Raw genomic sequence first — 14673 nt, 5'->3', positions numbered from 1 at the left:
ATTTATATATTATTTCGAGACTTGTTGAGACACATACACTATATTATGATCACAAGACGGAGCAGATCAAATTTTTATTTATTATTTATTATATTATTATTAAGTCCGTATTAGGTATCTATACGTCACAATAATATGATCTCCTCGATTGTCATAAAATAAAGTATGCAATACAGGTTGGACCTATACAGGCGTTTTTGAATAATATCACTCGCCAAATTATAAAACGCATACGACCACTGCGTACAATCATCTATATAGACTTAGACTTGCGCAAAAGTATTGTGAACACGGTCGTGATGACATATAGACTTAATACATATTATTATATAATATAAAGGTATAATATACGTTGGCGGTAAATGTGCGCGGACTTTGTGTTTGCAGCGCTACCCGTTTTCCGTTGCGTGTGTAATATATTATATTATCTGCGACAATGGCGTAGGTATATGTATATGCCTATTGTACAGTAATAATAATAATAATAAGATTTTATTCTAGTAGAAATTATTTTAATTTTTTTCTCGTTCCATTCGCGCAAACCGATATTTACGCCGCGCCGTAGTTCGAACAGACGCGGTGGCGGGACATGTAATACTACGCATATAATTCGACTGGTTAAAGGCAAAAGCGGTAGCTAAGCGACATGGTCCATATAATATAATATTATAATGCTGCGGGAGAACAACGAACGATTTTCTTTTCCTGTATACTTTATTATCTGCACGTTCCATATTAAACTACCAAAGACCGTGTATAGGGTATTATGTTACATTTTTTCTCAGTATAACCTATTCATCGTATAAAGTAGTATTCGCCATGTTGGAAAATATTGGCTCCGTAATTTATAGTTCATATTTTGCCTAGAAACAGTCGATAATAATAATTATTATACCTCCTTCTACTCCCCTTATACCTGACCACCGTGGTAGGTATCCAAAATATCTGACCCGAATCGGCTTCGTAAGGAAGTGCGCCTGTAGCATACTAACAGAATAATTATAAATCCACCGGTCGTCGTATACGCGCGCCACTTATCCAATAATACATATTATTATTACTATATGTATTTACCATATACCTACGCACATTATTATTTTTAACCGATAACAATTAGCGACATTTTACGATGTATTTACCGCGACTGCTGTGGGTACGTGCCGGACAACCTGAAGAATGCGTTATTTTTTTATTATTCTTTCGGGTTCTTAATATAATAATATATTATTATATTATTTATAAATTATAAACCAAGCGCCCGCCCGTGATACGCAGTGGATGCGTACGTGCGCAAAAAATACCTTAACGTGACATTTTTTTAATTAACTCGACGCATAATAATATGAGTGGTTGGTGGGTATTATTTTATTATTATTATTATTATTTTTTTTTTTAATATTATATATACATCGCTACTGTATAACTAATATAATAATATATTAATAATATTATACGCATGCGGAGACGACGACGACGACAAAAACGACTGTGCGTGACGGAAATGGCTAAAAAACGAAATATTCGGGGGAGGTGGGAAATCACAACACTTCGTCGAACTACAGTCATTCTACGAGAAACGGGTTATAAGAATAATATACGAAAGAAATGATGCAGTTCCGGCCGCGCGAATACTCGAATCGCGAACATATACAACTATATGCGCACTTTGAGTGTCATATAATATACCTAAGCTTGCTATACACACAAATACACCACTCTAACGTCGTTTAAAACTATAATATTATTACTCGAGTGAACCCAAACGAGTGCTTTTTCTGTTTTTATTACACCGTTTGTATAGTCATATACATAATATAAAACATACACGTTGTCAAATCCTCGTTGTTTAGTCGCTACCAACTATTATCTGTATCTATATTGTTAAATAATGTATATGGTGTGTGTGTGTGTGTATGTATACGAACTAAGAGATGTATATTGTGTATACACAATAATAATCGTGTACAGGTATAATAAATATATAAAATAAATTCGGTTGACGAGAAATCGACGTCAAACTATCTAAAGACTATCAATAAAAAGAAAATTTTTTTACCAAATGTTATAATGGATTTCCCCTCTACCTCTCCTGCAATACAAAACTCGTCGACTACGTCATTATGTATTATGTAGGCTGGGAAAATTCTTCAAACATAATCAAAACATACGTCTCGGGGTTCCCGATAAATCACTCTATTGTTTATATACGCTGTAGGTTATTGTTTTTTATAATATCATTATTATTATGTAATGTAAGTGTTTATAAGTTTTGAGTATAAGTTTTTTTCCGTATATAATAAACTCTTTAAAACAATAGCCAAAAAATCACATCGGAGCTAATGTTCGATCGTCCCTCGTGGTAAGCGGTTGTAGTTATTACGGCAGAGGCAGCGGTGGCGCTTTGAGGGTGCAAGAAATATGGGGATTCGTTTATAGGTACACGTGTTTTGTACATACTTTGTATATATATATACATTTTACACACATAATAACGAATGTATATCATTTTTTTCAGAAAAACGCAGAAATGACATAAAAAAAAAACACCCCCCAGTTGAATGAGTGACAAGCATGTCTTTTTTTTTGCGCCCCACCCGTGTCTGTTTACACTTGCTCGATTTCAATTCACACAAGGTTCGCTCTGGTTGTAAGGATGACATGTAAACGATAGTTTGCGGTAAAATATGAGTGTGTATAAATGTGTACTACACCCTGCAGCCGCATATATGAACATTTATAATATAATTAACATTATGCACAGTGTACAGACGTACAGTGCATAAATTTATAATGTACATAATTTATTACGAACTTATATAAGATACCGAAGGATAGTTGTTAAATTATATTGCATTGGATTTGTATGACGACTACCCAATATTTTTGCATTTCGTTTACGGGAAAAATCCAATTAGTCATTTTAGAAATAACTAATAAGTATAATATTGAAAACATGTTTTTTAATACTTGCAAAGGGTTACGAAATAATATTTCAGAACGATTTTATTTTTTATTTTTGGCTAACGACAACGTGTTTTACTACGTAACAGCGAAAACATAAAATCTAAAAATATTATACTATCAAACACTCAAACATATTTTCATTACCGAGATTCTTGAATTTTTTATACGGCATAGGTACATAAAAAAAAAAAATAAAAAAAATTCACGACTTTTATAGAAGTATTTGTTAAACAAATTCACTGCGTGTTTTGTTATTATAATTTAAATTATATGAGTTTTTTTTTTTTTGTTTGTTTGCTACAAACCACGATATCTCACGACGTTGTGTACGTATAAATATATTATCTGTAAACATATATTTGCGAAAGATCGTGACATACAACTTAAGATTCTTCGACAACAAACTATAGTGAAAAAAAAATTAAATAAAAACCATATACTAATGACTAATAAGTAATAAGTAATAATGAATTGGAATTATTTTTTTATCGTATTTAAAACAATGCATATCGTTGTGAAATTTTGACGCTTGTGCATATTTATATAGTTAAGAGTTGTCCACACAAATAAACCAATACGGTTATGTACAGCATATAATATTATATCATACTGTAGGATCAAATTATTTGTACTATTGCGTATATTATTAATCGTTACTGTATATCGTTTTATAATATTATATATATAAATCAAACATATTCCAATGTTCTATGCAGTTACACAGTTACAATAGCTAAAGCCGCGTAGTTATATTATGTACACACACGGGAGAGCAGTAATCAATGATCGTTTAAGACTAATTCGCTGGCGGAATTAATGAGTGAATGTTTTTTTTTTGAAATTGTAATGATTTATGTTATATATATATTATATATGATCTAGTTAGACCGGGTTTTGATTTGAATAAAATCGGTTTAACCTCAATCACATGGGACCTTAGGGCAAACAGTAAATCGTCCGAAAGCGGTTCATTAAAACGAGCTATTGTGTTTGATTGCTAAATTGTCGAGTCCCGCATATGCGCGTTAAACTCTTTATTAATACATACTTTTTTTCATCGTCTACGAATTCTTTCTTTTTTTCCCTCACAGTTACCGTTTTCATCTTTTATTATTATTATTATTTTAATTTTTTTTTCGAGTATATATTCCCATTCGTCTGCGGAACGGGTTAAGAGGAAACGACGTCGGACAAACAGCAATTGGTCTTTATTGCTCTAAACTGGTTCTGTTAATAAATTTAGATTGATACAAATGCCGTATTATAGGCTAATGTACACATAGTAAGTACTACTACGATGATGACGACGATGGCGGTGGCGAGGGCCTATAAGAAATGTGAGCAATTGATGCGTTCTTTACATACCGACGCCGCTGCCGTTACCGGTGTGAGCCAAGAAAATAAAACAGTTTCAAAATATTCGTAAAAAATAAAATTAAAACAAAATGTTGTGTACAGTAAACGCGTGTATTGATGTGGCGAAAAGGTTTTTGGCGCAATGCGAAACAGACTATAGCAGGATTCGTATAGTCAACAAGAAAAAGACCGTTGCAAACCTTTAGTGAGTGGCGACGATAGGAAAAAAATATAATAACAAAAAACGAAAGGAAAATACACCCTCGTGCGTATGCGGAGAGAGGGGAACATAAAAAAAGGTTCGTGTAGAAAACAATCGACGATTACACGCATCGGACAAAGGCATCGGGTTACGTTCGCGGTATCGTTTTTCTCGCATTTTTGTGGAAACTTAACCGAGCGCGCTTAAATACGTTACTACGATATCGTCATCATCCCATATAATTATATATATATACTTATATGTATTAACTGAGTAGCTCACATTTCCCACGTCGGATTATTATGCTTCGAATCAATTGCCCGTAATTTTCAAATCAACCCCGCTGTCAGTACGGATCCTATCAATATACAAAAAATATACGAATAATAATAATAATATCCATGAATACCCGATGATCACAGTCCATCGCGGTGTATATAATCGACCGATTCATTTCCTCAGTTCTCGCTTAATGTACGTAGATATTTACTCGCATGTTGAGCGTATTATTATCATATAATTTATCCTAAAAGGTAAGGTGTATCTTGCATATGTCTTACAAACGTATAAAACGCCAATTTTATGTTGTTATCTTAAATAATAATGTAAATTGGCCTATTTACAAAACTTAAACATAAGATTTAGTGTCGAATTTTTTTTTAAGAAGTTATTCATTTTTGGCAAATACAAATTAAAAATGCTCATATCTTGTTTGAAAACTAAAATATTGAAAATAAGCCGACGCTTAATCACAGATAACGCCCTTACTTTTAACTTTGAGAATGGGTCAATTTATATTATTTTGTTTTGGAAAACAGACCGCGATGGTTGACGACCGATGCCGTTAAGGGAAGCAAATCGCACAACACGCGGTATAATACCTTATACATACATTCATGTATAGCCAACTATATAAATTAAATAACTAAAAGTCCATTCGTCCGCCAAGATTTAAAATAAGAGATGTGCTAAAAGAAACCACGTTAAAAAAGCGTAACGTGGACGGATTCCTCGAACGGGTTCATCGATCTTTTGGGATTTATTTTTGAATAAAAGAGCGTAAAGGCGGTCCGGTATTTGACCTTCGCATGCGGCCAGCGGTTGTGCATTTCCCGCATTGTTTGGAAAACACGACATTTGCGATAGTCGGCTTTTGGCCGATCGCTTGACACAAATACCATCGGACGGCAAACGAAGAGAGAGAGAAAGAGAGAGAGAAAATCAACTCGTTTGTTCATCTCGCGCCACCCGTGCACCAAAATAGACGGTCAAGGGTGGCGGGGAGTGACGAGTAAAAGGGGAGTGATGGATGGAGGTGGTTGTGGTAGTGGTGATGGTATATACCGATATCGAGGTTATGGGCTTTCGTTTCGTTTGCCAAAAAAGAAAAAAAGAAAAACCTGAACCAACAAATTGTTTTAAGCCTCAACCCTTGCATATATATGTAATATGTGACGCACATATATACTATGAGCACGCATCGACGCACGTAGAGGTTTTATTCATATAATATATATATATATATATAAATTGTTTTATTTTTATTTTTTTTCCAATTCACTGACCTTGGGCATTGGCGTAGGTCGGTGTCGGCACCGTGAGCGGAGCGGTGACTGCCGAGTGCGGCGACAGGGTCTGAATGCCTAGTGACGTCATCGCAGCTGTGGTACTGGCTGTGTCCCTGTGTGTCGGAGGCAAGGGTACGATGACAGACGGTGAGACGTGCTGCAAAAGACAAAACAAAAATCGTTTTACTAACAACGTTAACATTACGCAAATTTATATATTGTAATGATGATTGTGATATAGCTCGTCGTTATATAAATGGGGCAAACGATTTTGACTAATATTATACACGCAGAATATAAAACTTTGATTAATAATAAATTCTTCCCAGTTAAAAACACTTATAGGTATGTGTGTGTGTGTAAGTGCGCGCGGGCGCTAAATAACCACGCATAGTTATTTAAATTTTAAATCGTATTATTTATTGTTCGTGTAATATATCGTATATTACTTACCTATATTTATACTCCATCAAAAATGGTGTTTTATGTAATAATAGATACGTTTAACAGTGGGTAATGTACATGTAACAATATGATAAATTTAATGTGTTTTTAATTTTTCATGGCGTTATTATGATTGCGCAGCTTTTAACAATTTGGCAATAGAATATACTTATGATCATACGCGTGTATGTTTTTTCTCAAAATGTAAACTTAAAACGGAATTAATAATAACTACATACATAACCTATCAGAAACAAATCGTTGTTAATGATCATATATTCATATAGGTATACCTATTATTATAGCACCGCGTTGATGAAATGATATCGAATTTTTCACATACATATACGCTCGTCATTCGTCACGTCCGCTGCATATTATACACATCTCTGATTTATATAATTACATATTATTATTATATGTATATTAAACTGACGCATGTCAGCTGTAAAATGTAAATGTATACATATTAGGTATACGTAATAGGTGAAAATATTTATAAATATAAATAAATGTTTGACGATCAAACAGATGATATTAATGTTTTACCACGTTTATATAAACTTGGAATGTAGTGTATGTTTAATTGAACAAAATTGTGTTATGCGCAAACATGGTCTGTACATATTATAATAAAATAGTATCCAGGTATATTATGCGCGGATTGGATTTTTCGCATTTCACTAAGTTATAAGAGCCGAATGCGAATATCGTAGTTACGAGATTGTGCAATCGTCGTTCCTTATTTTAACAACAATAGCCGGCAACGACGTTCGTGACGTACGGCAGTTATATACCTACACGATACGGCGGCAAAACATACACACACACATACACAGCGTGTGCTCGGCATAACGATATCATTTGCATACGATTCACACGGGGACGGCCATCGATGTCGACGGGAGGAGACTAAAAACAGAGAGGAAGAGAGACTTTTTTGCGGCAGTGGTATTGTATAATAACAATAATTACGCTGGGATAGGATGCGAATAAAAAATAATAAATCTTTTTGCGTTTGAATTTGGGGTTGAATAATAATAATAATTATTATTCACATACATTATTGTACATACACTTATCTAAAAAATTTATTTTAAGAATTACATTTCTATTAGGTCCCACGGAAAGGAATGGAAAAGAGTAACTAATCATTTTTTGGCTTATAAACAGCATCACCCGCCCAGGCCCAACCGTGTATATATTACCATGATTTTAATGATAAAAGGTATTTGTGCGAAAAAGGGGTAAAATTCTTTTCATCGCGGATAAGACGCCACCTAGACAATTTGAATTTTACACTCCCGCGGGGAACCGAAATTCGTCGATGCGTGTTGCTATATACTATACATAATATATTAATATATATTATATTATTATGTGTTTTTTTTTTACTTTATTATTACCTTTAGCATTGTATACGCGTATAATGTATATATAGGTACCTATATTATATAATAGACAATAAACGCGTGGAGACGGGGCAGGAGTGCTGCACATATACACACTGCTATACTATTCGGCGGCGCTGTGAAACAAGCGAAAACAGAAGAAAAAAGAGAGTAATAATAAATTCAGAACCACGGGGGAGATTCGATATATGTAAAGGAATAATAATAATAATAAAAAAAAATTCGCCTATTATTACAATGCGAATTTCGATTCCAAAACGCGGATGTATTTGAATAATTGCAGATTCTAATGAAAGATAGGCCGAGGTTATTATTCCTTTTTTTAACGTGTAGAAATCGTATCATAATATATATATATATATATTATATATATAGGTAGGTAAACGCGTTAAGACCTCCCCGCACCCTTCCACCATCACACTTCATTCCTCCACATGTCCTCACGTCGACGCGTTTTTTTCCGAATTTGTTTATACGATTTCGCAAAAATTATACAGACTCGCGGGTCCGCCAAAACGAGGAAAGAGGTTGGGGAGGGGGTGTTGGAGTGTTGCAGTGCTGCTGATTTAAATTTCCGAATTGTAAACGTTGTTGTCGCGCATGGTATTATAGTGTGTGTTAGTGTTTTTATTTTTCGTTTCTCCTTTTAAATTTTATCCTTCCTCTCTTTAAGGTCATGTCCATTGTTCACGTAACCAACATGCACACACATACATACATACGTTTACGTGTAACAGAAAAACGGCAGTGGCAGAGCGCGCGTGTAGATCAAGGATTTTCGCGAAATCCGAATCGCAATTTTTACACGTATTGCGAAAATGTGAGATTTATACAAACACGTGCGCACGCTCACGAGCGCGTTTATCAGGTCGCTGTGACCGACGACGTTTCGATTTATACAATTATACATAATATATATAATATATACAATGTTATACGAATAGTTTGACTTTTTGAAACAATAGCGGCTTTCGGAGAACGCACTAATAATTTTTTTTTTTCATTGTTTTTAATTAAAACATATTTTATAAGAATAATAACGGCGGGATCGATGACGCCGGAGCTATTGTTAGAGCTGCTGTAGCGTTCAACAAATCAGCTGATTCAAATGTTATTATGACTTCAGTTGTCAACAAATATTTACCAAGAATATATTATTAATCTTGGATATTATACGGTATACTATAAATAAAAACAGAATCCTGCCAGTTCACCTATCCATATTTCCTTTGTATTAAGAAAAAAAATATAAATAACATAACACAGATAACTATTTGTTTGGAAATTCGAAAATTGAAATTATACATGCGCGATAACACGTCGAGAAATATTTTGACATTTTACGCATATACGGGCAGAAAAATAATTTCGTTGTCGATAATATGTTTTCATCTACCCACGACAATGGCAGTGTTATAATATTATGCAGTGTGATAAATCTTATCTATTGTATAATATAATATATTACCTATAGGTACCTAATTCGATGAGTTAACTGTTGGCCCACGTTATAATCTAATGTTATACGATGACTACCAGCTTTAAACGACAAAATTCAATTCCAAAATCGTTTTAAAACGAGATTTTTTTTAAAATATGCAATGCATATTACGAAGATATCGGGCGGAATGCACCTCGAAATACCTGCGTACATCTGCACGTCGGATTGACGTATTATTATAACACGTCCCGTTTCCGTGAAATGCACGTCTCTCACGGATCGAATGCCCAGGTGAGCGTTCGCAAACTCTGCATCGACAATTTGTAAGATTATACGCATATTATTACGAGTCATATAAATACAACTCACTGGTCCGCCACCGTCGGATTGGTGATCTGTTGAAACCGGTAGTGGTGCGAAATATATTATGTATATTGTATATTATAAAAACCAGTATATTATAATGGTAATAATAATAACGATATATTATTATTTAGGAGAGGAGTATAATATAGGAATAGGTATTAAGATATTTTTTTTTCTAATATATAATATGTGTAAATCATGCGTCATCTAGTCGCATATTTTATTTCATTATTACTGTAATAATTTTCCCCGACCCAAACGGACGAAATATATAGTTTAGAAAGCGCGTTATTGATAGACGTCGAACTGACCGCGCCATCGGCACCGGCACCGGTTGACGGTAGTTTTTGAACATTATTCGCGTCCGTAGCATTATAATTTTTATCATTGGCGAAAAATTACAGGTCAAATGTCAACCTCCTGTCGGACATTCGCCGAGGCGGCTGCATATAGTGGCAGACTATACAGTATATATCATAATATAATATATACGTTGTACTTAATTAATGTACGCGCTAAAAACGTTATATTATAATATATACTGCACGTGACGGATCGCATAACATTAATTTTTTTCTATAACACAGGTGTACCCTGCACGCCTCGAACGGAAAATGATCGCGACGATGTTCCGCTTATAGACGACAGAAAACTCCGGCGATTATAATATAGTGTACCCACGCTTATTGAAATCAATAATCGTCGATCGGTATCTCGAATCGTGCGGCTAGCTATGATGTTGATGTAGACGAGTATTATACGGAAAAAATGTGTATGATAGTAAGACTACAGAATCCGGCTTTTTATATTGATTATGGGATTTTTGTGCGTTTTTAGTCCGAATTTAACGTTCATAGAGTAGGTATTACAATATACATTATAAATTGGCTGAGTCAGCCATACAGAATTACCGTCGAACAAAATGCGAAATGTAACCTCATTAATGCCTCCTTTGCCCTTCCACAGTAAAATATTATACAAAATGTTTGCGAAAAAAAATAAAAACGACAGAAATTAGAAACAATATACAGCCAGTATAAATGATGGTTTAAATCGCGCATTGTTTCGGATGCATACAATTTGCTAATTTAAATCGTTTCGTCGGGATATATATACATACTACATAATGTTTAATGTGCCGTTTAAAAGATAAATGTACGAAACACGTGTAGTTTTTTTCAGTAAACGTATATTACGTATATATACCTACCAACGCGGTAGATCCGACTCTTTGGTCAGTCGGCCGGAACGAGCGCTTGGTATGTACATAAAATGTGTTCCTATAATATACGTATACGTTTATATATATTATGAGCACATCATTTGTCCATTATATTATACATAGGTATACGAATAAGCGATAATGTTGTATTGGACAAGAACACGCGATAGTTATCACGGTCCGTGGCAATAATTAAAAGCGAGTTAAACGAATGTAATATTATTATGTAAAGAGGGGAAACGAAATCATAACGATATTTCGATTCCGTTCCGGTTTTGATAGCACACGCGCACGTACAAGCACACATAGCGATAGCGATCTGAGTATCTGAGCAGGAACATAATATTATATATAGATATTATGTGTACTTTGTTGTTGAAACAAAACACCTTCTTCTGTAGTTCTCCTGCAATACCTATACGGTAGGGAGGAATCCTATTATATCCTGCACAAGGCAGGAAAATTGTTGTAAAATATAGTAAATTCATGACAGTAAATCATAAGCCATGACAAGGGTAATCCAGCTATATTATTGTGTGTGTGTGTACAAGTGTTCTATAGGTGTGGATGATTTGAGAAATCTTAAGAAGAATTTTTCGCGGGCACTAGCACATTATATGTGCGAATAAAAACGGATTTCCTGTGCATGTATATATGATGCTGTAGGTACGCGCGGAGACAAACGTGGGTGGAAAATAATTCTTAATTTTTCATATAAACTTAAACGGTACGAATGTCTTCTCGCGATCGCTCATAGCCGCGTCCAAAATGTTATAATATACAATATTGTGTTTTGCAATAGTACATAATTTTATCGGATCTGTAGTTTGATCTGAAATCGTTTGCAGAAAATGCCCTTCGGAAACGCTAAAAATTCCATTGTCCATAAGACACTATATAGGTATTAGGTACATTACCAACGCTTAATATATGCCTTTTATTATTATTATTATCCTTATATTATTTATTTAGTTTTTTTTTTGTTCGCTTCGAATTATACGGTTTTTTTTTTTTATTATTCCGCGCGGTGTATTCGCGTCGTTCACCACGCGCCGCCGCCGTCGCAGTCGTCATCGACGACGTCTCGGCCGCTTATACGTATACAGACCCCGCCCGCCGCCGTAGATCCCGAAGATTTGCATTATTATTCGCGAAAAAATTATTCCGAAATAAATTTACACGCGCCATGACCCTCGTTGTTATACGGCGGCGGCGGCGGCGGCGGCGGCGTGCATGTACGCGTATATTTCGCACGTAAATAATATTCATCGTTGTGCAATAACGGCTCAACGGACTAGTATATTATTATTATTACTATATAATATTTCGTGTTAGAGTCGACGACGGATCGCGCTGTGATAATTTTACAGGTAATAAATTGAAATTTCGCGAGAAAAATCGCGATGGCAGTCGGATTGGAGGACGAAAACAAAAAAAAACCCGAATCAAAGGCAAACGTTTTCCATATTTCGTCTACGGCACATGATAATAATATAACGTATATAGTACATTATTATAATACGATACGCGCGTGTTTGTTATTATTATTTATTAGACGACGTCGAAGACAACGATAATATGTATTTCGTTTCTGATTATTATACGAGCGTATGCGCGGCAGTGAAATGTAGTCGACGACGACGACGACGACGACGACAATAATATTTAATATTCCGTCACGGCGAGATTTATATCACGTTGGTGATTATGATGCGCGCGCAGTGGCGTAGCCAGGGGGGGGTTTTGGGGGTTGAAACCCCCCCCTTGGGCCGTATTTTTATCAAAAATATAATGTTTATAATATAGAAAAACAATCATTTATTCGTGGTAAAATGTATTCTGTTATGCCGTATTCACGTTATCGACTGCACTGGTGATAATAATCATTATCATTCAATTATTTTATTATTTCAATACGGTTGTAGATTTATTTTATTTCATTACTAAAAAAAACCCCCCCCTAAAAAAAATCCTGGCTACGCCACTGTGCGCGCGTACCTACCTATATAATATATTATTGTGCATACGGCGAAAACCGTAAGCATTAGCGAATATCAAACCGTATAGTACAATGTATACGTCGTCGTCGTGCGTAGACAGACACGCGTACTAAATAACCGATAAAATTCGCAATTACGCGACAGAGTAATAATATAATTACGTCCCGTCGTCGTATATTTTATCGTATGTATTAGACTTACGAAGCGCACAATATATATATATATATGTGTGTGTGTGTGTGTGTGTTTCTCCGACGAATAATAGGTAAATCTTTATTCGATTAGCCGGGCCGAGGGTGCAATATGTAATAACGTTAATACCTATAATAATATGATGATTATTAATTTATTATCGTCGTCATTACAATACATAATATAAGTACGATGATTAGCAAATCGGTAAAAATCGTCGTTAAATCGACGGCGATTAAAAATTTCTAATATAATTTTCGTACCTATATATACGATATACAGGTATCTCTCGTGTGTTTGCGAGCGTGCGCGTGTGTGTTTAAATAAAATGGGCACCGGCGATGATGCGCGATCGACCTAAACACACGTCATTTTACATTATTATTATTATATATTGTCGATTCTAAACTCATATAACCGTATACGTAGGTATACGGTATACTCATACTACGTATATATTATACGCGAACGCAAAGTACCGCATTAATATTCACGCACGGTTGTAGGCTAACCTATACAACAATCACACTATTTTTTAATATTTAATTTTTAATTTTTCTTTTTTTTTTTTCATACGCATTTATATTCACAAACATAAAAATATGTACGACACACCCATTATTCTCCGTTGGCTTTCTAGACCCGATTTGCACACAATACCGAAACGTTTAATGGCTCTTGTCGTACTAAATATATATATATTTATAAAATAATAATACTGTCTTATACAGAAATATATATTTATATTTATATATATATATACATATACGCCTTGTCTAATGTTGGCCGATCCTTAAGAGCGCGCACACACTCATTTTTTCCGTATATTCTTCGGTCTCGTATTATATAAATAATAACGTTCTACACTGGCACACATTATCGAATTCTCGAGGCGTCACCGTCATCGTTACATCGCATCGGCGGGGTAATTATATGATAATTACGTCGTAATTATTTTGTGACTTTTTTTTTTTTCGTTGAACCTCTTTAGCGCGTATCCCCCGACCACCCGACCGATTTTCGAAGTTCCTCTCGATGTCTGGCTCCACGACACGCCTCGCATCGCACACAATACAATATATCTATATATTGTTATTATCGTTGTTATAACTCGATGGTGTACTAGATATATAAATTATTATGTTTACTAGTTGTAACTGTACAGACCGGTGGACGCGTATCGTTATACATAAGTAACAATGTCAGATCAATAAACTCTGATATATCGCGCGCACACGTATGCAATGAATTTTTAGTGAACTCGAGTAGAATATTTTTTGCGTTTATCCACAAATAGTATATGCGCGTATACAACATATCGTCGGACTAACGTATTCGTGCGGACTCGCGGCGACTATATTAACGCGAGGGTTGAGGGTACGGACATTTTAGGGAGGAGGTGGTGGCGACTTGTTGACGCGAGCTCACAATGTTATATTGTACCGCGGCGAGTAGGGAGTAAAAACTGTTTTTACATAAGTCGATTTTCAACAACATACAACTTCA

The 14673-nt window shown here is 34.9% G+C and overlaps 1 protein-coding gene across 2 annotated transcripts in view; it reads right to left on the bottom strand.

Annotated features, from left to right (window-relative positions):
- Positions 1-14673, bottom strand: part of LOC114130906 (zinc finger protein castor homolog 1-like) — an 84877-nt gene that overhangs the window by 27242 nt on the left and 42962 nt on the right. For both annotated transcript variants that reach the window (XM_050202985.1, XM_050202986.1), the window contains exon 4: positions 6088-6247. In XM_050202985.1, the coding sequence (XP_050058942.1) occupies positions 6088-6247 (160 nt within the window). The remainder of the gene's footprint in view (positions 1-6087; positions 6248-14673) is intronic.

Source organism: Aphis gossypii, chromosome 3 (assembly GCF_020184175.1).
Source record: "Aphis gossypii isolate Hap1 chromosome 3, ASM2018417v2, whole genome shotgun sequence".
NCBI classification, from domain to species: Eukaryota; Metazoa; Arthropoda; class Insecta; order Hemiptera; family Aphididae; genus Aphis; species Aphis gossypii.
Note: the sequence above shows the minus strand (reverse complement) of the source record. Positions and strands in the feature narration are given on the sequence as shown.